This window comes from Vanacampus margaritifer, chromosome 6 (assembly GCF_051991255.1).
Source record: "Vanacampus margaritifer isolate UIUO_Vmar chromosome 6, RoL_Vmar_1.0, whole genome shotgun sequence".
Taxonomy (NCBI): Eukaryota; Metazoa; Chordata; class Actinopteri; order Syngnathiformes; family Syngnathidae; genus Vanacampus; species Vanacampus margaritifer.
This window is the reverse complement of record NC_135437.1, coordinates 1,642,501-1,665,872: the sequence shown is the minus strand read 5'-3', so window position 1 is coordinate 1,665,872 and position 23,372 is coordinate 1,642,501. Positions and strand designations below refer to the sequence as shown.

The following is a 23,372-nucleotide window of genomic DNA, read 5'->3' as shown; positions in this document are numbered from 1 at the left end:
TCTGTATGCTCTAGCATAAGAAACAAATACATGTTTGGAACACTTAAAACATTTAAAATAGAACATTTATACGTTTTTGGGAGTAAATGAGTTAATAAGTTTATTCAAATCCCCCCGTCAAAAACCAATTGCAAACCAATCTTGATGCTCACAGAGCGCTGTATCAAAGTACTGGACCAGTGTGTTAGGACGACGGGGGCAAAGTGGCTGGAAAAGGTGCACAGGTGACAGGGATGGAGAGGACGTCAAGCAACAGTGATTCCGAAATCTAGGAGAGCTATATAAGGAGTGAACTGAAGCTGGTGTCAGTGCATCAAGAGCCACCACATACAGATGTCTGCATGACATGAGTTCAGGAGTATGACTCTGCCACTCCTGAACCAAAAACATCAGAAGCAACTGTGCGAGGCTAAGGAGAAAAAGTACAGGTCTGTTGCCCATTGGTCCCAAGTACTTTTTTCAAATAAAAGTAAATATTGCATTTCATTTGAAAATCAAGGTCTCCCAGAGTCTTGAGAAGCACCATTTGATGACTTCACAGTCAAGTCAGCTGTCTACCAAGACATTTTAGTGAACTTCAAACTTCCTGCTGTCAACAAAGATTTTATATTCCAGCAGTATTTAGCACCTGCTCACCGAGCCAAAACTACCAATACCTGCTGTAATAGGCATCGATTTGCCATCAACCTTGGCGGACTTGATCTCAATTGATGATGTATTGTCAAGAGGAAACAGACGAGGGAACAGAAACCCTGAAATGCAGACGGTCTAAAAGCCAATATCAAAGCATCTTGGGCTACAATAACACCTGAATTGTGTGCCAATGGCTGATCACCTCCAAGCCATACCGCCTTGATGCTGTAATTAGTGAAAAAAAAGGTCCAAGAAAGTATTGAGGGCATATGACTTGAATACTTTTCAGAAGGCCAACATTTAAGATCCTTTTTGTTGGTCACATGAAATATTCAAATTTTATAAAACACTGTATTTTTGTGTGTGTCTTTCTACCATAATCATACAAATTTAAACAAATACATATTTCACTTTGTGTGTGGTGAACTAATGTAACATGCAAGTTTCCCATTTTGAAACAAAATATTGAAATAAAAGGTACTTTTCCTCGATATTCAAATTTTCTGTCCATCACCAGTATACTATAAAGAATTCAGTTTTTCACTTGCTTTCACTTTTGTGTAAAAAGTTAAAAAAAAAAAAAAGGAAGAAAAGAAAAAGCAACTTTTATAAAAACATCAGTGGGAGAGCAATGATTTAAGATTTTATAGCCATAGTTAAGCTAGCTAAAATAGCTAAAATATATTTAGACAGTGAGCAATATATTTCCGCTTCATTTTAATTGGTTAAACTCAAACCACAGTGATCTTATTATTCTCTCCAATGTTAGCAAAACACTCCACCATTTGAGTGTTGAGTATGAATGGCATGCTGCTTGTTTCAGGTCTTCTGGTCACATTTTGCTGCGTTTGGAGTGGCTCTCTAGCTGACAAGCAGCGCGTTTGTTGCGATGGTGAGGGAAGGTCGGCATCAGTTCAGGCTCACAAGCTGCACATCACAGAGAAACAAGATTAACATAAAACGACAAGAATGATTTCAAGCTACGGTTCCATATAACGGCAATTTACTCACGTAGCGGTTTCTCCTTAAAGTAGGAACTCTCCAAACAATCTTTGGCAGAAGCTCTGGAAAAACACACCAAAGACGTACTGTATATGCAATATGTTAACATCAAGACAGCAGGCATAGTGGCTGCAGAAGATTGGCACATAAAACCAATTTTTTTTAGATGTAAAATGTTCAAAGACATGAACGACTGGATTAGAATAAGAGGTGTTGACTCTTCCGTGCTCTCATGTCTGTCCTCAGTCTGTCCTCAATCAAGCAATGTGTCGCAAGAAGTCCTCGCATAGCCAGTCAGATTTTGGGCCTTGGTCCACACACAAGGCGCACCTCACTATTAGGCGCACCGTCATATTTTGCGAAAATTTAAGACTTTAAAGTGTGCAGTGCAGTCGTGAAAATTCTGTAACTTTTGCACATTTTTAAAATTGTAAAAAAAAATAACTTGGCCCCAGCCCCCACAAATATATGCATTGTTACTCGATTTATTACTGCCAAATTGTGTTACAATGACTCCTTTGCACAACGTTGAATGCTTTTATTTTGTTAAGTTCAATACGGATAAGCATTGTAAGATGATGCAACTTTACAGCATACGAACCAGACAAGATCGGTTTGTTCTTTTCATATTAAGAGCTATCTAATTTTTAACATTAATTAACTTGCGAACTTCTGCTCATTTTTAAAATGGTAAAATAAACTTGACACCAGTCAACATAAATATATGCATTATTTAATTTATTACTACTAAATTGTGTGATAGTGACTCAACACGACGAATGCTTTTATTTGTTCTCAGATATGTATTGTAATGTAAAGTGACGCAAGCGAACCAGAAAAAGATATCGATGTGTTACACTTACGAGCTATTTTCTGGAGTTGCTGAATAAAATATGCCACATAAAAAGATCAAGTGGGTTGGAGTCACTCTAAGTGACAAGATGGCATCCATTCGACTCTTGGCTCTCACAGGGGGTTGAGAGTGAACCAGTGGTAGTGCTACACAGTCCAAATGGCTCCTCTACTTGAACATTCTGCCCCATAAACAGTGTGCATTGTAGCTCCAGTGCAGCTCCAGTGCATTATTGGGTAATTTTTTGGGAAGTTTCTGCTACGTCGCGACTGGAATTCCCTTAGTAGAGGCTTTCCAAATAAGGGGTGGACGTTAATCGAGCATAAAAAAAATAGTGCCGTTTAAGGCACTTTAACGCGATACTAATGCAACAATTTAGACACCCATAATATATAACCATCCATTCGTCTTCTACCGCACATTCAAGGTTGGGTCGCGGAGGCAGCAGCTTTAGGAGGGAAGCCCATACTTCCCTATCCCCAGCCATTTCAACCAGCTCCACCGACGGGATCCCAAGGTCTTCCCAGGCTAACCAGAGACATAGTCTCTCCAGTGTGTCCCAGGTCATCCCCGGGGCCTCTCGCCGGTGGGACATGCCCGGAACACCTCTCCAGGGAGGCGTCCAGGAGGCATCTGAACCAGATACAGAGCCACCTCAACACGGAGGAGCAGCGGCTAGACTCTTTGAGTTCATCCCGGACGAACGAGCTTCTCATCCTATCTGGACAATTTAATATGTACTAGTGGATGCATTTTTAATGATTGTAGTAAAAAAATTATTAAAAAATCACGGGTCGCGGGAGACGGAACACAGGGCCATCCACTTAAATAAGCTTTCAGCCAGCCGCAGCACAGAGCCTCCCTTGGCGCTCGCTCGGCCCATGGTCATCGCTCCAGCTTCGGGTATGGCGCATAGACTGTGGCACAATACTGGCAGCCGTAACCACGACAACAAGGCGGAGCCACGGACTTTTAAGTACAGTCCGTCTGAGTCGCTCACAAAATGTCCCCCGTTGCCTTCGTGGCAACGCCAGGCTGTTGTAAACCACAGAACTGCTGAACCTCAATAGTTGCTTTTTTGTTTAACACAGAAAAGTGGCCATTTTTCAAAAATGTTCCTAACCGTAACCTTAAACTTCAAACATGTGGAAGAAAACCTAAAAAAACATTTTTTACTGCCTAGAGTCCATTGCAGAATGCGAGAGTGTTCTTGCTTTTATTTTGTTTGTCTGTGATAAATATTGTTTTTCTTGTTACAAAACATTGTTTGTAAAACTCAAAAACACACGTGTCTTGAAGCATGGCGTGTGTTGCCGTCATTTGTTTCATGGCTCCCGCGGGTCTGCGTCACCTTCACGTGTGTGTTCTGATGCATTTCATCGGCTGGGGGACCGAGGGTTGGTGTGGGCAGGGCAAGGTGCGTGTCCGCTTTCCGGCTTTGGAGGTGGAGGCACGCTGCTGCGCTGATTCCGGCTCGATGGTGGCAACGCTCCCGGTCAAAATGGATTAACATGTTTCAAGCAACGTTTACAGACATACATTTCTGTTCGCTGTTTTCACTCATTTGTCATTGTATTCGATAACGAAGCCGTAATTACTCTACACCGCTTCTTCAAACTTTGGTTTGTCAACTATGCAGTTTGTGCTTGCAATTTAGTTTTTCACTTCTGTGTGAGGGGGTGAGCGGGCGGACCCGCAATAGTGATTGGACATTAGCTCGCGGGGAGGGCTTTTCTGCAGCAAGCTGCCTCCGCTTGTGGACAGGCACGCGCACACACACAGTGGCGTGTAAAGCGTCAATACAAAATATGTTGCGGACCGAAAACTTGCGGCCCATAAGGGCGTATTGTCCTGTGCAGGGCTGACCGAACGGTGCGGTCTAAGACCGAGGACCATTGCATCCCTAATGGGAGTGCATTGCCGCGTTTCTGCCTTTGCAGGGCCGCGAGGGCGGATGTTTCATTTTGTTTTGTTTAGTTCACCTTGGTTTCATTTCCTTGTCTTACAGCCAAATTTAACTGATAGTTGCTCAACAATGAGCATGCATTTTTAGCACAGCTAAGTCTAGTGTCTTCATCTGTAAACTAGAAAAACATATTTTGGACTGGAGCAAGGAAACAACTTTTGGTGTGCATATCAGAAAAATCAACATCAGGTAATGTGCATTTGACATCATTTTTGGACAATGTTATTTATGTCCATGAAAACATTACTTATGTCACCCTATGATGTGCAGTACGAGGAAAGTGATGCCCAAGTTATTCATAGGTCTAACCCTCTGTACAGTTTTTTCTTTGCCTGCATTTAGGTCCATGCACTCTGAGTTCCACCCTCACTCCAAAACATATATCTGCGTGTGCGTGTGTGCGTATGTGTGCACACGTACCTGCGCTGTGGGTTGTACATGAAGAGCAGATTGAGCAGCCTGTGTCCAGCTTCAGACAACCAGGTGAATTTATTCTTCAGGTTATTGTAGGGCTGCTTCCTCAGGCTATACTGCCCAATGAGAGGCAGCTCAGAAAAACCCTGTGGGAAGACACATACTTGCGTTTAACATTAAAAGAGCATTGTGGAACTTTTTTACTCATGATTGCCACCTCTGGCTTGCAGCCTCTGTGTCAAGCTTGTGCAAGGTGCACCCCTCTCCCCCTAAAAAAAAAAACTGTCCAAACACTCCTCACTGAAGGGAAGATACAAACTGATAGGGGCAGTCACAGTTACAAGCGGTAGACGAAGGGGTGGTGAATTTGAATGCTCACAAATCTTCTTCTTTTCCTTTTGGCTTTTCCCTTCAGGGGTCACCACAGCGAATCAGTTGCCTCCATCTAAACCTGTCCTCTGCGCTCACACGAACTACCTTCATGTCCTCTTTAACTACATCCATAAACCTCATCTTGGGTCTTCCTCTAGACCTCCTGCCTGGCATTTGGAAACTCAGCATCCTTCTGGCAAAATACTCACTATCTCTCCTCTGGACATGTCGAAATCATCCAAGTCTTGCCTCTTTGACTTTATCTCCAAAGTTTCTAACATGTGCTGTCCCTCTGATGTACTCATTCCTGACCCTATCCATCCTGGTCACTCCCAAAGAGAACCTCAGCATCTTCATCTCTGCCACCTCTAGCTTTGTGCCTCCTGCCTTTCCTCAGTGGGATTGTCTCCAGACCAAACAACATCGCTAGTCTCACCACAGTTTTATAAACCTTTCATTTCATTTCAGCTGAAACTATTCTATGACACATCACACCTGACACTTTTCTCCACCCGTTCCATCCTGCCTGCACACACTTTTTCACACTCGCCATTGCTCTGGACTGTTGACCCTAAATACTTAAACTCTTCCACCTTCTTGGTCTCTTCTCCCTGTAACCTCACTCTTCCACTTGGGTCCCTCCCATTCACACACAGATACCCACTACAGACCACAGTGTCATCAGCAAACATCATAGTCCATGGAGATTCCTGTCTAACCTCGTCTGTCATCCTGGCTATTACCATAACAAACAAGAAGGGGCTCAGAGCTGATCCCTGATGTAGTCTCACTTCCACTTTGAACTCCTCCGTCACACCTACAGCACACCTCACCACTTTCTTACAGTCTTCATATATGTCCTGCACCACTTGAACATACTTCTCTGCCACTCCAGACTTTGACTCATTCAAAACCACAGTTCCTCTCTGGGCACCCTGTCATAAGCTTTCTCCAGATCTACAAAGACAAAATGCAGCTCCTTATGACATTCTCTGTACTTCTCTATCAACATCCTCACAGCAAATACTGCATCTGTCGTACTTTTTGGAATGAAACCATACTGCTGCTCACAAGTGTTTACCTCTGCCCTCAGTCGGGCTTCAACCACTCTTTCCCATAGCTTCATTGTGTGGCTCATCTGCTTTATTCCTCTGTAGTTGCCACAACTCTGCACGTCCCCAGCGCACTTCTCTATTCCTCAGGCATCTTCCCACTATTTAAGATCCTGTTGAACAACCCAGTCAGAAATTCTACTGCTACCGCTCCTAGACACTTCCATACCTCCACAGGTATATAATCAGGACCAAGTGCCTTTCCACTTTTCATCCTCTTCAATGCCATTCTCACTTCATCCTTACAAATCTGTGCTACTTCCTGGTCCACAACAGTCACGTCTTTTACTCTTCGTTCTCTCTCATTTTCCTCATTCATCAACTCTTCAAAGTACTCTTTCCAACTTCCCATCACACTACTGGCATCAATGTTCACAATGATGACTACTTATCAGATTCCTATAGTAATAAACTCAGGTCGTAATTTTCGTCGTTCGAATTATAAAATAAAATGCAGGCAACGCAATGTTATTATTATTATGACTAGGAACTCTGTAATGTTTAATAGCTTGGTTTAACTTACTGTATTAAAACTTTGTTTATCACTTTCTTCTAAAGCTTTGCTAGATAATGACTTAATTAGAGATTATAACGTTAACCTAAGTGGTCTTTGTGAGACCTGGTTAAAACCTAATGAGTTTGTCTTGCTAAATGAGGCCTGTCCTCCAAACTCTGTGGGTTCTCATGTTGTGCGTCCTTGTAAGAAGGGCGGCTGTGTTGCCCTTATTTACGAATCTGTACTTAATCTTAGTTCCCTCTCTGGTATTGTCTTTAAGGCTGTAGCCTTACTACCATTTTATCTCGTGGTTATCGTCCCCCTGGACCTTAGTCTGGCTTTCTCAATGAATTTTCTGAACTTGTGGCTTACTTGGTAACTTACGCAGATAATATACTAATTATGGGTGACTTTAATATTCATATGAATTCTCCGTTAGAACCGCTTACTGTAGCATTTCAGACGACAATTGATACTTTGGGTTTTACACAGATAATAAACGTAGCGACCCATAAAAATGGTAATACCTTAGATCTGGTATTACCTCGGGGTTTAGTAACCTCAAATGTAATGGTGTTGCCGTATACTACGGGCTATGTCTGATCATTACTTTATTAAATTTGACGTTTTGGCTTATTGACAACGTCGCAACCATAACCAAAGATACAGCAGCCGTAACATTAGTTCTTCAACAACTTCTGTGCTCTCTGAGTTGCTCCCCCTGGCAACTGCGTCCTTTCCTTTTTATACTGGTTAAATAGATAATCTTACTAATAATTTTAATGCTATTTTGTTAAATGTCCTTGATACTGTTGCGCCATTAAGAATTAAAACTCTTCCGAAAAGGCTTACTCAGTGGTTTACAGATGTAACCAAAACACTTAAAACAATCATGTAGACAGCTTGAGCACAAAAAGCGTGCAACGAAACTTGAGGTCTTTCGTCAAGCATAGTGCGATTGCTTGCATAAATATAAAGAAGTTCTAGCTTTAGCAAAAACTAATTATCTCTCTAAAATTATAGGTCTTAATAAAAATAACCGTAAACACTTATTTGATACAGTAGCAATGTTAACACAAAAGCAGCCGACGTAGCAGAGCTCCACGCATTCAGCTCATGATTTTATGCAATTTTTTTTACACAAAAGATTTCGTTTATTAGAGATGAGATTATTATCATTTAAATCGCAAAATTTCTGATGTTAATAGTGACAGCCTGGCTAATAACTGTCCAATGACGCCCTCTTATTTCAATAAAATCTTGCTTGAAAACAGATCTGGTTATTGCGGCAAAACAAACAACTTGCTTGTTTGACCCGCTCCCGGGCAAATTGATTAAAGAATAGTTTAGTTTGTTTAATTTTAGGACCTTCGGTTTTAAATACTATGAATTTATCACTTTCTACTGGCACTGTTTCAGTAGCTTTTAAAACTGCTGTTATTTTTATTTTTAATTATTACTCGATCTAACCGCCGCCTTCGATACTGTCGATCAGAGCATACTATTAGAACGTCTCTAGGGTGTGAGAACGTGAAGAGGTGTGACAGTCAGCTTGAACAGCATGCGCGAGATGCTGTGATTATCGCGAGACCTACAGCGAGACCGGGACACCCCAACATGGCAGCGCCCTGCTGCTAAGATAGAACTAGCTCTATTATGCTAAACTAATTCGAGTTTAACCATCATATATCTTGGCTTTTCTCTTTTCTCTTTCATCCGACAGATTTGGAATACCATCCAACGTGGAGGACCTCGAACGCTTCATTGACGGTTATTTTTACAACTGCGCGATGGAGGACTCTTCCGTCGAGAAACCGTCTAAGAAACCCTCTAAAAAGAGAAAGAATGACTCAGCGACGGACACGGACGACCTAACTACTACGGAGGTCTCGGTCAGTATGCTGGAGTCCATAAATAAAAAGTTAGAGGTCCTCTCCCTAATCTGCGAGGAGGTGAAAGGATTTAAGGTAAGTATGGAATTCTTCAGCCAACAAATAAATGATCTCCAACGCAACAATGCCGAGATACACGCTACACTCGTGACTGTTTCAGCCGAGTTAGAAACCATTAAAAAGGAAAATAAAATGCTAAAAGAAACTATTCTGGATGTTCAATCCCGTAGCATGCAGGATAATTTAATATTCTCAGGTATATCCGAGAACACCTCTGACAATCCAGAGGTTGAGATAAAAAAATTTATGACGACATCGTTAAAAATTCCTCAGGAGACGGTAAATAACATCTCCTTTCACCGGGTACATCGGCTTGGAGCCCGTAGGGGCAATAGACCCCGTCCTATTATCGCCAAATTTGAGCATTTTAAACAAAAAGTATTTGTTAAAAGTAAAGGACGGGAGCTTAAAGGGACCTCATTCGGAATGAATGACCAATTCCCTAGAGAGATTAATGAGCGGCGAAAGGTACTGTTTCCTATAATGAAACAAAATAGGCAGGAGGGTAAACGGACTATGATGGTCGTTGATAAACTATACATCGATGGCCAACTATTCCGGAACCCCAACTCCACTCCCTGGCTGTTCTAATTAGCATCGATGGAACTAAACTTTGTTTGATTATTAGATGTATACGTATACATATACATATACATATAATGTATATGTGGTTATAAAACCTAAAATATGAATACTCATTATGTTTACGCTATATTATAAATATAATAATAATACATAACTATATCTAAAAGTAGATTTAAACAAACAAAAAAAAAAATCTCGCTTGGGTTACCAGTTACTGGTGTATTATAATGTTGTTTAACTCCCCACTAACGTCCTTCACTTTCACATCCCTACCCGTTTTTTCACTGTTATATTTACTTACACATTTCCTTATATTTTACACAAATTATATAAATCACCTAACTACTTTGATTCTATCCTATAACATGCCAGTATTGACAAATGGCCTATGCAGATATTTACACAGGACTGAGCCTATATTGTTTGTATGCATAAATTAGTTCTGGTTTCCTGGAATGTTTGTGGCGCTCGCTCACAGGCAAAAAGAATAAAAACTTTAGACCATCTCTTAAAATTAAAAGCAGATATTTGCCTCCTGCAAGAAACCCACCTACAAAAATCTGAAGAAAAATTACTTATTGATAAGAATTTTAGCCAAGCATACTCTGCCCCTTATAACAGCAGACAAAGAGGAGTCTGTATACTCATACATAAGAATTTACTCTTTACTCTAAATAATACAATAACAGACCCAGAGGGCCGATACATTATTATTCAGATAACTATATTTAATAAGATATATACACTTGGCAATTTATATGCCCCTAATAATGATGATCCGGCCTTTTTCCATGAATTTTTCTCTCAGCTGTTTGATTTAGCAGCGAACTCTACTATTATTATTGGAGGAGACTTTAACACAGTCTTAAATCCATTAATAGACCGTTCTAATAACACAACATGTATAAGGCGATTACAATCTACTAAAGTAATAGGGGAATATATGGATGATTTTGGCCTCGTCGACAGCTGGAGACTTAAAAACCCAAATAAGAAGGAATTTACCTTCTTTTCCGCTGTACACCGGTCTTTTTCAAGAATTGATTATTTTCTTACAAATAACTCTATTGCTGATAAAACTGTTACAAAAATACATCCTATTATTATTAGCGACCACGCACCAGTCTCACTTTCCCTACAAGTTGATTATACTTTTAAACCACCACCAACATGGCGTTTTAACATCTCTCTTCTAAACGATGCAGAGTTTGATAAAATTATAAGGAAAGAGTGGGCAGACTTTTTGGAAATAAATGACTCTCCAGGCCTATCGCCATCTCTTCTCTGGGAAGCTGGGAAAGCAGTAATTAGAGGTAAAATTATATCATATTCATCTTATAAAAAGAAACAGGATCAAAAATTTGAAAATGACTTGGAAGATAAAATTAAACAACTGACGGATGAGTACGCAATAAACCCAAATGACCAAATATGGACTGACTTACAAAATACAAAAATACAGTTAGACGATATGCTAACTAAAAAGACAGAGTTTATAATACAACAATTGAGATACAACAACTTTGAATATAATAACAAATCAGGTAAATTTCTTGCAAACCAACTTCAACGCAATCGGGAAAAATCTCTTATAACGGCTATTAAAGGGACAACTGGTGAATGTACACAATCACCAGAAGAAATTAATCATTTTTTATAACTATTATCGCAACCTATACTCAGAAACTAACAAACCTAACCCTGAGCATATTGAGGCATTCCTCAGTAGCTTAAATATGCCTCGGTTAACTACTGAATATAAAGATAAGTTAGAAGCGCCACTTACTATAAACGAGTTGTACAGTGCTCTAGATAGTATGCCTAATGGCAAGGCACCTGGCCCAGATGGTTATCCGGCTATATTTTTTAAGCACTACTGGTTAATGCTTGCTCCGCTATTCTTAAGAGTAGTAACAGAAATTAAAACTAATGGTTACATACGTCCACACATGAATACAGCAGCAATTAAACTTTTATTAAAGCCAGAAAAAGACCCCACCCTTCCATCAAGTTACCGTCCGATTTCACTAATTAACACTGATATCAAAATTATTACTAAGGCTTTCACATCTAGATTAGAAACAGTAATCTCGACAATTATTCATAGCGACCAAACAGGCTTTATTAAAGATCGCCACTCTACTAATAATATTAGGAGGCTCTTTAACCTTATTAGCATGTCACAGCGGCATGATAAGAAGGCAGTTATTATATCGTTGGATGCAGAAAAAGCTTTTGACAAAGTTAACTGGTCCTTCCTCTTTGCTGTTTTAAATAAATTTGGCTTTGGGAAATCATTTATCCACTGGGTGTCAGTATTATATGATTCTCCCAAAGCTACAGTTACTACTAACGGGATTATATCTAAGCGCTTTATTTTACAGAGAGGCACAAGACAGGGATGCCCACTATCCCCTTTATTATTTGCAATATTTATCGAGCCACTTGCAATAGCCATACGCCAGGAAAGAAGGATTCAAGGAATTCACTCTGGGGTAACAGAACATAAAATTAATCTATATGCCGATGATATTTTACTTTATCTAGAAAACCCGGCGATTTCGTTAGGGGAAGTATTTAACTTAATAACTAAATTCTCACAGTTGTCAGATTATTCTATTAACTGGACAAAATCAACACTTCTACCTATTACAGAAAATTCATGGAACCCTGCAAGCCAGGACCCACATTACTCATTTCCTATAGGTAATTTAAAATACTTAGGCATAAAAATCTCACCTAAATTAACTGATTTAATTCATTTAAATTTTTCTCCACTTCTGGATAACATTCATAGTGACTTGGAACGCTGGAATAATCTTCCTATTTCTTTAATAGGACGAATAGCCACCGTTAAAATGAAAGTTTTACCTAAAATAAACTATTTTTTCTCAATGATTCCATTTAAACCTACGGCTAAATGGTTCCAGTTGTTGGACTCAGCCGTTACAAAATTTTACTGGAAAAAAAAAAAAGCAAAGATTAGTCTATCTACTCTTCAGAAAAGTAAATCCAAAGGTGGCCTAGAGGCACCAAATTTTATGTACTACTATATAGCTAACCAGCTACAATATATCGTTCTATGGGCACAACCCAACAGAGATACTAACTGTTGGCTGGAACTAGAACAGAAGGATTGTAATAACCTCAGACTTCTAGATTTACTCTTTATTACAACATCGATTAAGCGACATAATTGTTTTAAAAACCCAATGATCTCCGCCACCCTGACTGCTTGGTGGAAGGCATTAGAAATTACAAAAGCCCAAGTGGAGCCCTGTGGGCTTTCTCCCCTATGGCATAACCCTGACTTTCGAATTAACAACCAAACGTTTTATTTAGGTGTGTGGGAGCAGAAAGGAATCACACATCTTCACCATCTCTTCTCAGATAATATGTTTATATCATATACATCTTTGCTCCAAAAATACAAAATAACAAACGGAAATTTTTTACATTATCTGCAAGTTAAAAATATGATAAAGAAACAAATTCCAACACTTCAGGGTACGCTCCAACCGCCTGGCTTAGCTAAAGATATTACCAAGCTCTCTCCGACAACAACAAAAAAACTTTCAAAAATATATAAGTTACTTTCATATACGGATAAAATGTCTTTACCCATCTTAAAATGGGAGACAGACTTGTCTATAGCTCCGGAATCTGACTTTTGGATTCAAGTTTGTGAAAATGCATTTAAAATGACAAAACACACAAATTTACAACTTATCCAATACAAAATAATCCATAGAACATACATTACTCAATATATGATGAAGAAAATGGGCCTCTCCGACTCCGACATTTGTCTCCAGTGTTTACAAAACACTACAGACACTTATTTTCATGCTTTATGGTTATGCACCCCGGTTATGTATTTCTGGACTAAAGTCTTAGAAAAACTTTCCGCTATCTTGGACTATAGGATACCTTTATCTCCAAACTTGTGTTTGCTAGGTGACCTAACAACAACTGACCTACCACATAAACAATTTCAATCTACACTTGTAGCCCTTACTATCGCTAAAAAAACAATTCTTGTTAACTGGAAAAATAAACAAACTCTGAATATCGACCAATGGTCTAACCTCCTTATAAATCACATTTTAATGGAAAAAATATCGGCCTCAAATAAAAAACAAATATCAAAATTCATAGAAATATGGTCTACGTATATAGAATATTTTAACCTAATTCTGGTTATTTAATTCTGCCTGTTAGCGAGAGCCACCACATTGTGATAACTTACATTGATGTCTCTGCATTTGGCAGTTTGTTACTTATGGTTGTGTTTTTATAGTCAGGAACCCAGTTGCTGCCAACAGGATCGAACAGATTCACCTCCAATGGGCACTAAAGGCTAATATTCGGATTCACTGCATGCCAGGGGACTAACGCTACAGGTGCTGTCCCCCCTGGCTGGGCGTGGGCGGGTCTGCCCCTCTGTTGGCTGCTGGGTGGCGGCTGCGTCTTGGTCGTTCCCTGGGTCTCGTGGTGGGTGCTGTGTTGCGGGGCTCTCCCTGGTGTCCGGGGCGGCGCCGCCCCGGCGCGGTCCGTCGCTCTGGGTCCGGCGACGCGGGTCGGGGCCTGTGGGCCGCCGGGGTGCCCCGTGGTTCCCTCTCCCCTCCCCCTTCCTCCCCCTTGCTTCCTCTCCCTCTTCACCTCTCCCCGCCCGTCCTCCGCCTCCCTGTCCCTTCTCCCTCGTCGCCCTTCCTCCTCCTCTCCCCCTCTCTCTGCGGCCCTGCTGCTGCCTCCTGCCCTTCCTGTCGTCTCCTTCCCCCGTCCCCTCCCCCTCCCCTGTCCGCCCTCCTCCCCCTCCCCTAGGCCGGGGGTTCCGTCCGTGGCCCGGGTCTCGGCGCTCCGGGAGCCGGGGGAGTGGGCGGGATTGGTGTTGTGCCCGCCCCGCTCCGGTGGGCCTCCGGGCACTTCGGGCGGGCCCCGGTATCCGGGGGGCAAGCCCCGCCGGGGTCCCGGTGGGGTGGGTGGGGGTTTTGGTGGGCGGGTGCGCCTCCCCCCCCCCGCCCGGTTGGGGGGGGCCCAGCTGGTCGCTCCTCTTAACTCACTGCACTAGTTTTGCACAATACATTTTAGGGCACATAACACACTTTGGGGGGGAGTGGGGTGGGGTGGAGACACCGTCTCCGCCCTGCAGCTCCCCTCCAAATTTTAATGCACCACACAACTGGGGGGGGGGGGGGCATCGGTTGGGGCGGCCGCGGTATGAAGCAGTGCTGCGGTCGCCTGTCCGTGTGCACCCCCCCCCCCCATTAATTTATTTTAATGCACCACATACGCTCATTGACATGCCTGGGGGGCGGATGGATCGGAGCAGGGGGGGATATCATTTCCCTCTGCTCCGGTTCACCTGCCCCCAATTTTAATGCACCACACACACACACTTATGTATATACACTGGGTGGGGTCACACACACGGTTTAGGGGTAGAGTTCGCCAGTCGGCGAGCTGGCGAACTTAGTAACAGGGTTAGTTTTTCACTTTGATCGTTGGGGTGACGACCGGGGCCTCTCCCCGCTGGGCCTGGGGTTCGGGGATGCCGCCCGTCCTCCGGTGCCCCCATCTCCCCTTCTGCCCCTGGTGTTCCGTCCCTCCGCGTGGTGGGGTGGGCGCGGGTGCCCTCTCCGCTCCGCTGCCCGGCCCCCTCTTCGGCGCGGATGCCTGGGTGCGGTGTGTCCCCGGGGTCTGGGGTCGGGGGCTGGGGGGCTGTCGGTTGGTGGGGGTGGGGGCGGGGGGCGGGGGCGGCTTGGTTGGTGGGGGGGTGGTGGTGGGGGTGCCGGGGTGGGGGGTGCTGGGGTGGGGAGGGTGTCTGGGGATTTGGGGACCTGGGGGCGGTTGGGGCTGGGTTGGGGTGGGTGGCGGGGGTGGGGGGCGGGGGGTCGCGGGGGGAGCGGGGGTTGTGGGCCGGTGGGGTGCCTGGTGGGCCTGCAGTGCCCCGTCCTGCTGCGTTGGGTTGGGGGCGCGGGCCGCGTTGGGGTGGGGGGCGCTCCTGCTCCGGGGTTTGCTCTCCGGCCGGTGGCCCCTGCGGGGCCCGGGGGTCGTCCTTTGGCGCGGCCGCGGCCTGGGGGGCCCTGAGGTGTTGCGCTTGCTCTGTCCTGGCGGAGGTCGATGGCTCCCCTCTTTGGTGGAGATTTTCATGCATGCTAGATCCACCACACCAGCATCTATCGAGACTCAGACACAATTTGTTTCTCCCTCAGGTCATTGATTCGGTGGAGGCTGGTGTCTGTGGATCTCACTCTGCTTCGTCTGTCCTTTCTACCTTTCCTCAGTTTCTCCTTTGGGCCCTTGAGGTTTCCCTGATTTGTTGGAGTTGGGATGTCTTTGGGGTTGGTGAAGGTTAGTGGCCCGGTGGGTGGTGTCTGGTCGGTGCTGGGCTTCGCTTTTCTTTCTTTTCTTTGGTCCCCCTTTGGGTCTCCTGGCGGCCCCACGACTCTGGCTGGATTTTGAAGTGTTCGGTTTAGGTGAACGGTATGGGAATTCTTATTTATTTTTATTTTTTTTCGCACGCACGCACGCACGCACACACACACGCACGCACACACGCACAAACACACATACAAAAAAAAAAAAAAAAAAAGGGAGAACAATGATGATGACATTTCAAATGATCAATACTGAGATCTCCCAAAAAAAAAGAAAAAAAAAAAAAAAAAAAAAAAAAAAAAAAAAAAAAAGAACGTCTCTAAACATGTATTGGTATTTCAGGCCTAGCACTTTCGTGGTTTTGTTCTTATCTCTCAGAGAGAATGTACCGTGTAATCTATGGCAATGCGACCTCTGAGTTATGTAACGTTACGTGTGGAGTCCCACAAGGGTCGGTGTTGTATCTTTAGTTGAGGATACAATTGATCTATGGTAAATATAGTCAATAGTCATAGTCAATATAATAGCAGTTATTGAAGTTAGAAGTATATATTAAGATTTAGTTAAAAAGAGAATAAAAAACATTGATTTCTTATGTTAAAGGGATGTGCACTGAAATTATCCGCTACTGGGTGGTGGTAGCGTTTTGTTAATGGAAATTGCTGTGCATTTGAAGACAGACACGAAGTAGAGGGCGCGCTTGTTGCATGTAATTGGGAGAGCGAATAAGAATAGAAAAAGACGTTAATGACGCAGTTGTCTTTTTGTGTGCAAGTTCTAGTAAAACCTAAAAAAGACAACTCGAGACTCCCGTCCATTTTGTATAGCAGAAACTTACAATTAGCCCCCACTGTCAGTACTTGGCCCTTTCTTGTTTAACATTTATATGGTTCCACTTGGTGATATTATACGTAAATATAACATAAACTTTCACTTTTATGCTGACAATACTCAAATTATTTTTGCCTGTAAAAATAACAGATCTGCATAATTGCTGTAAATTGGAGGCGTGCCTCGCCGACATTAAACAATGGATGTCATTTAATTTTTTGCTCCTTAACCCAGATAAAAATGAGATGTTGATTGTCGGTCCTGCCCGTTATCGGCATCTATTTACAAAAACCTCTCTAAACCTTGGTAAATGTATTATTAGCCAAAGTGACTTGGCGTTTATATTCGACCCAACTCTCTTTTCAAATGCATATTAAAAATATTACTAGAACTGCTTTTTTTCCCCACCTTCGTAATATTGCTCACATTCGTCCTATTTTGAACGATGGCGATGCAGAAATGATAATTCATGTGTTTGTTACATCTCGCCTCGACTACTGTAACGTATTACTTTCTGGTCTTCCCATGACCAGTCTTAAAAGTCTGCAGTTAGTAGAAATTGCTGCAGCTAGACTTTTGACGCAGACAAGAAAGTTTGATCATATTACCCCGATACTAGCCAACTTGCATTGGCTTCCGGTCCACTTGAGATGCGATTTCAAGGTTCTGTTACTTACATATAAAATATTACACGGCTTAGTGCCTTCCTATCTCGTTGATATGCACCATATGTTCTGACACGAAACCTTTGTCCGCAACACGCTGGTCTTTTGGAGATTCCAAGAGCCAAAAAGAAGTCAGCAGGTTCTAGAGCGTTTTCGATTCGGGCTCCAGTGCTCTGGAATGCCCTACCCTCAGAGGTCAGAGACGCTACCTCTCTAGAAACGTTTAAATCGCGTCTTAAGACTCATTTTTATACTCTTGTATTTGGCTGAATGATGTGTACCTGGTGACTCCCGCTGCTTTCTTTTCCTCCCTTCTCCATGGCTTGGAGAGGGAGTTAAGTGTAAATGACCGGTTCGGATGCTGCTTTACGGGTTCTGTGCTTGTTGACCGGGATGAGATCCATGGAGATAGCTGCTCCGACCAACCGGGCTGGATTTGGATGAGGACCCACTTCGCTGACAACGTCGTCTTGCTGTGCTTCAACTTCTTCAATTGACTCTCGATCAGAGCATACTATTAGAATGTCTCTAAACATGTATTGGTATTTCAGGCCTAGCACTTTCGTGGTTTTGTTCTTATCTCTCAGAGAGAATGTACCGTGTAATCTATGGCAATGCGACCTCTGAGTTATGTAACGTTACGTGTGGAGTCCCACAAGGGTCGGTGTTGTATCTTTAGTTGAGGATACAATTGATCTATGGTAAATATAGTCAATAGTCATAGTCAATATAATAGCAGTTATTGAAGTTAGAAGTATATATTAAGATTTAGTTAAAAAGAGAATAAAAAACATTGATTTCTTATGTTAAAGGGATGTGCACTGAAATTATCCGCTACTGGGTGGTGGTAGCGTTTTGTTAATGGAAATTGCTGTGCATTTGAAGACAGACACGAAGTAGAGGGCGCGCTTGTTGCATGTAATTGGGAGAGCGAATAAGAATAGAAAAAGACGTTAATGACGCAGTTGTCTTTTTGTGTGCAAGTTCTAGTAAAACCTAAAAAAGACAACTCGAGACTCCCGTCCATTTTGTATAGCAGAAACTTACAATTAGCCCCCACTGTCAGTACTTGGCCCTTTCTTGTTTAACATTTATATGGTTCCACTTGGTGATATTATACGTAAATATAACATAAACTTTCACTTTTATGCTGACAATACTCAAATTATTTTTGCCTGTAAAAATAACAGATCTGCATAATTGCTGTAAATTGGAGGCGTGCCTCGCCGACATTAAACAATGGATGTCATTTAATTTTTTGCTCCTTAACCCAGATAAAAATGAGATGTTGATTGTCGGTCCTGCCCGTTATCGGCATCTATTTACAAAAACCTCTCTAAACCTTGGTAAATGTATTATTAGCCAAAGTGACTTGGCGTTTATATTCGATCCAACTCTCTTTTCAAATGCATATTAAAAATATTACTAGAACTGCTTTTTTTCCCCACCTTCGTAATATTGCTCACATTCGTCCTATTTTGAACGATGGCGATGCAGAAATGATAATTCATGTGTTTGTTACATCTCGCCTCGACTACTGTAACGTATTACTTTCTGGTCTTCCCATGACCAGTCTTAAAAGTCTGCAGTTAGTAGAAATTGCTGCAGCTAGACTTTTGACGCAGACAAGAAAGTTTGATCATATTACCCCGATACTAGCCAACTTGCATTGGCTTCCGGTCTACTTGAGATGCGATTTCAAGGTTCTGTTACTTACATATAAAATATTACACGGCTTAGTGCCTTCCTATCTCGTTGATATGCACCATATGTTCTGACACGAAACCTTTGTCCGCAACACGCTGGTCTTTTGGAGATTCCAAGAGCCAAAAAGAAGTCAGCAGGTTCTAGAGCGTTTTCGATTCGGGCTCCAGTGCTCTGGAATGCCCTACCCTCAGAGGTCAGAGACGCTACCTCTCTAGAAACGTTTAAATCGCGTCTTAAGACTCATTTTTATACTCTTGTATTTGGCTGAATGATGTGTACCTGGTGACTCCCGCTGCTTTCTTTTCCTCCCTTCTCCATGGCTTGGAGAGGGAGTTAAGTGTAAATGACCGGTTCGGATGCTGCTTTACGGGTTCTGTGCTTGTTGACCGGGATGAGATCCATGGAGATAGCTGCTCCGACCAACCGGGCTGGATTTGGATGAGGACCCACTTCGCTGACAACGTCGTCTTGCTGTGCTTCAACTTCTTCAATTGACTTTTGCATTATTCTAGGGGATGCTTAGTATCACAAACTATATAAAATGTTGCCCAGTCGGCATCCATTGCAGCCTGATCATCCTAGAAGGGGGATTACCACATTTGCGGTACCTTCTCAAGGTTTCTCATTTTTCGGCTGATGTTTTTTCTTCTTTTCCCCTTGCTCTCTTGTGGTTTGATTAGGGGATGTCTTTGATAATTGTCAACTGTGGGCATGTGAAGCCCTTTGAGACTCTTGTGTGATTAAGGGCTATATAAATAAACTTGACTTGGTGTAACCCCCCCCCCCCCCCAAAAAAAAACAGTTCACGAACATCTTTTCAACTTTTATCGGACCATGACGTAAAAACAACGTGTGCTTCGTTCACTAACAAGTAGGGATGGGTACCTTTCGTATTTGAACCGGTTAGGTTCCAATTCTAAGTACCGGATAATTGATACCGGTAATGAACAGTACCAATTTTCTGTACTTTTGTTCTGTTTTTTTTGTGTGTGGTAGTGTGTGTGTATGTGTGTGTAAATAAATGGTAATGTATTTCACAATAAAATATATATATTTTCAACATTTTTCCATGCTTAAAGTGTAAACCCTAACCTTAAGTAAGACGTTTTGTTGAATATTTCTATCAGAAATTGATGTTTAAACATTGATTCGGCCTCATATTGAATCGATTCGAGAATTGCACACTGTAATATCGTGATATATATATATATATATATATATATATATATATATATAGAGAGAGAGAGAGAGAGAGAGAGAGAGAGAGAGAGAGAGAGAGAGAGAGAGAGAGAGAGAGAGAGAGAGCGAGAGAGATTTTTTTTAAACACCCCTAGTTGCTAGTGCTACATGTTGGCCACAAGATGTTCCAATTTTTATCCATATGCAATTATAAATATGGTCACCAGTAAGTATTGTTCTAAAACACAATTCATAACATACATACGATGGTAAAGCCAAACACCTTACAATATTTGGTGGGTGAAAACAGAACTCTGCCGCGTTGGCGCTGGGCAGATGCAGGCGATGTGGCGGTGCTGCCTGCATATGACGAGCCGATTGTGGGGACATCCCAGCAGAAGTCCACACACCAGGTGTGGGCTGCCACGCTCAACCAAAGAACGATAGGAAGCGCGAGGCTTCACTCTCGCTACAATACTTAACTATTACTTTGGCTTATTGGTCGGCGAATCTCGCTGGCTTCCAAACCCGGAAATGCATTTTAGCATAGCATGAATGAAATCCAGCGCAAATGGGTGACGTCAGTACTAGGGTTGGGTACCAAAAGTCAGTACTAATACGGCACAGGATCTGACTTAAGTAATAGTAACCAGAACTAATGAAAACAAACATTTCAGTGCCCAACTTCTATTGTCGTAATGCCCCCTTGCTTTTCCGATGTCAACTTGCGTGACCTGAGCTACAGTAGCACATTGAAATGATAGCATAATGCCAAAAGCAAAAAAGTCGAAAGTTTGGCTTCATTTTTTACCGAAGAAGGATGACTTTGGGAGTGCAACAGATGCAGTAAAACGTTTGCATGCAAGAGAGGTAACATAACACCTGAAATTCGCCACTTAAAAAAAAAGCCTAAAAAAAATACATATATATACACATTTATATACACAAAAAGCATAAAAGCCGAGAAGTGTGCAGTGTTTGACAAAATCCAAGCACTTCACAAGCAGCAGTTGGACAAATAAAATAAAGAAGCCCTGCCACTGCCAGCATGTTTGAAATGGTAGATGACATTAATGACGCTGACAGCAGCCTTTCCTCTTCTTCAGGTAAGTCTCATCATTTAATGCCAACCGCAAATCTTGCATATTAGTTCACTTTGGTTAGCAAACACCGTTGCCATTCAACAGCATGTGTGTGACAAATGTGTATGTGCCTCTTTAAAAAAAATGAAAATAATGTAAGACATTTACAAGCATACAGACAGACAGAAAGAGAGAGGCAGAAGAGTGAGACAGGGTTCTTTCAAGAATCACTATAAATGTTTAGCCCTTTTTAGGCCATTTGACAAACATTTTAGACCAACTTTGAGACCATTTAAAAAAATGTTTTTAATCAAACACACGGAACTTGTAATGACATGTCAAGTTTAATTAGATTTTTTATGCCTAAAGGTGCATTGTGCAGTTTAAAAAGGTAATTTTAAAGCTTTTTCTACATCATGCATGCTTCACCAATGCCAAGATGAGTATAAAGAGCCCTGACTGTTTTACTCTGACTGCACCTATCAGCTTTTATCTTCCCTTTATGGTAGAGTGTGCGGACCCTGCACACTGTACAGTTTCTTTGGAGAGGGGAGGGACGGAGTTTTTCTTACCTCATTTGAAGTCATGTCTTCGTTTGCCAACTGTGGCTGTCTCTTTAAGATCGTGCACATACTCACACCCAACCATGAACGAGCCTAACACAGATGCTGCAATTACGCTTTGGGTCAGATGTGGCAGTCGCGAGGAAAAAAGTAACAAACTGCACAAAGATCCTTTAAAATGACTGCGGAGACGGTCAATTAAACACAATTTGCAATGTAGTAGGGGTGCACACTGATTTAAAAAATAAAATAAAATTTTGTACATGACTAGTATATATATTCTTGTTCAAATGGGGAGATTTTCAAAGACAATCATAGTGGACATAGTGGCTGAAGCAGACAAGTAGAAGTGCTCTGACATTTTATTGTTCGTTCCTGCTGCATTATGATAAGACCATGATGATAGATTTTGTTTGTCATGTTTAAATAATTAGGTGATTTGTTTAACTTCAAACCATAAAAAAAACGGTAGCTACCTCAGCAATGAGGAAAACCAAACAAAACCTAACCAAAGATTTGTGTTTACTTTGCTTTACCTCACTGACATGCTACTATGAACGGAGCATTTTCAGCTATCATTTATGCCGATTTGTCATGAGCAACTGATCCACTGTGCAAATGGCAATACAATCAGGGTGTTGTGTATTCGACCACTTATTCATGAAAAAGGTAATAACTCTTTGACTGCCAGACGTTTTCAGAAAAGGGATGCCTTGGGTGCCAGCCGATTTAAGCATTTTGACTGATCTTTCAAGGTCCACAGAAAATTTTGTGTTTGGACTATGGAAACACACATACTACCAAATGAAAGATTGGACTCTCATCTTTCATCAGAAAATGGTTAGTTTCACCCAAATGCTCTGTTTTGAAACAAAATACGGAGAAATCAAGCTTTTTGTGAAACAATATTATTTCATGCACTCTAGTGAATTTGACACCTTTTTTTCCCATGAATGATGCCACAAACACCTAAACTTTGTACTGCTTTACTTCTGTAAAACACTACCACCAACAATGAAAAAGTGTTTTTTGATAGCAAAATATGTTTATTTACATTCAACAGTGTAACAATTTGACAAAACAATTTCGCAAACTATTTACAAATGTGTGCAACCATGGTACTATTTACAATTGTGTGGATGTTTCAGATACAGTTTTTCTTTTTGTAACACTCCCCTGCGTGCAACAGGACGCCGCAGGATTTGCACAACAGATTAGTTTCACTGCGATTGCAGACGCTACACTTTTTTGCTGGCTTTTTTTTCCGGGGAATAGCAAGTATATACTGCAGTGTGTGTTTGGCCATGTTGCCATCAAGTCTACTCACAGGATCATGATACGGTGACGTTACGGTGGTGTTACGTCTGGCTTCCTCATTGTCCTTCAGTTCCTATACCGGGTGGTTGATCCATCTTATCCGCTCCATTCATGGTGGCATCGTAGTCCATAGCCAGTGTCTTCTCCGTGATCAGACTGTACCCACTCCTCCGATGAATATGCATTGGACTCGGGGCACTCTTCGTCTTCCGATTGAACGTCCGCCTGAGCAGAAGTTCTCGGTTGTGCTCCGCGTTTTCCG

The 23,372-nt window shown here is 42.1% G+C and overlaps 1 protein-coding gene across 6 annotated transcripts in view; it reads right to left on the bottom strand.

The window, feature by feature from the left end:
* Positions 1-959: 959 nt before the first annotated feature.
* Positions 960-23,372, bottom strand: part of cdk10 (cyclin dependent kinase 10) — a 59,703-nt gene continuing 37,290 nt past the window's right edge. For 5 of the 6 annotated variants that reach the window (XM_077567525.1, XM_077567526.1, XM_077567527.1 and 2 more), the window contains 3 exons: positions 4,875-5,014; positions 1,645-1,697; positions 960-1,560 (listed from right to left, as the gene is read on the bottom strand). In XM_077567525.1, the coding sequence (XP_077423651.1) occupies positions 1,466-1,560; positions 1,645-1,697; positions 4,875-5,014 (288 nt within the window). In that variant the 3' untranslated portion in view covers positions 960-1,465. Of the gene's footprint in view, positions 1,561-1,644; positions 1,698-4,874; positions 5,015-23,121 lie in introns of those variants that run through there. The other variant, XM_077567529.1, reaches the window with a different exon arrangement.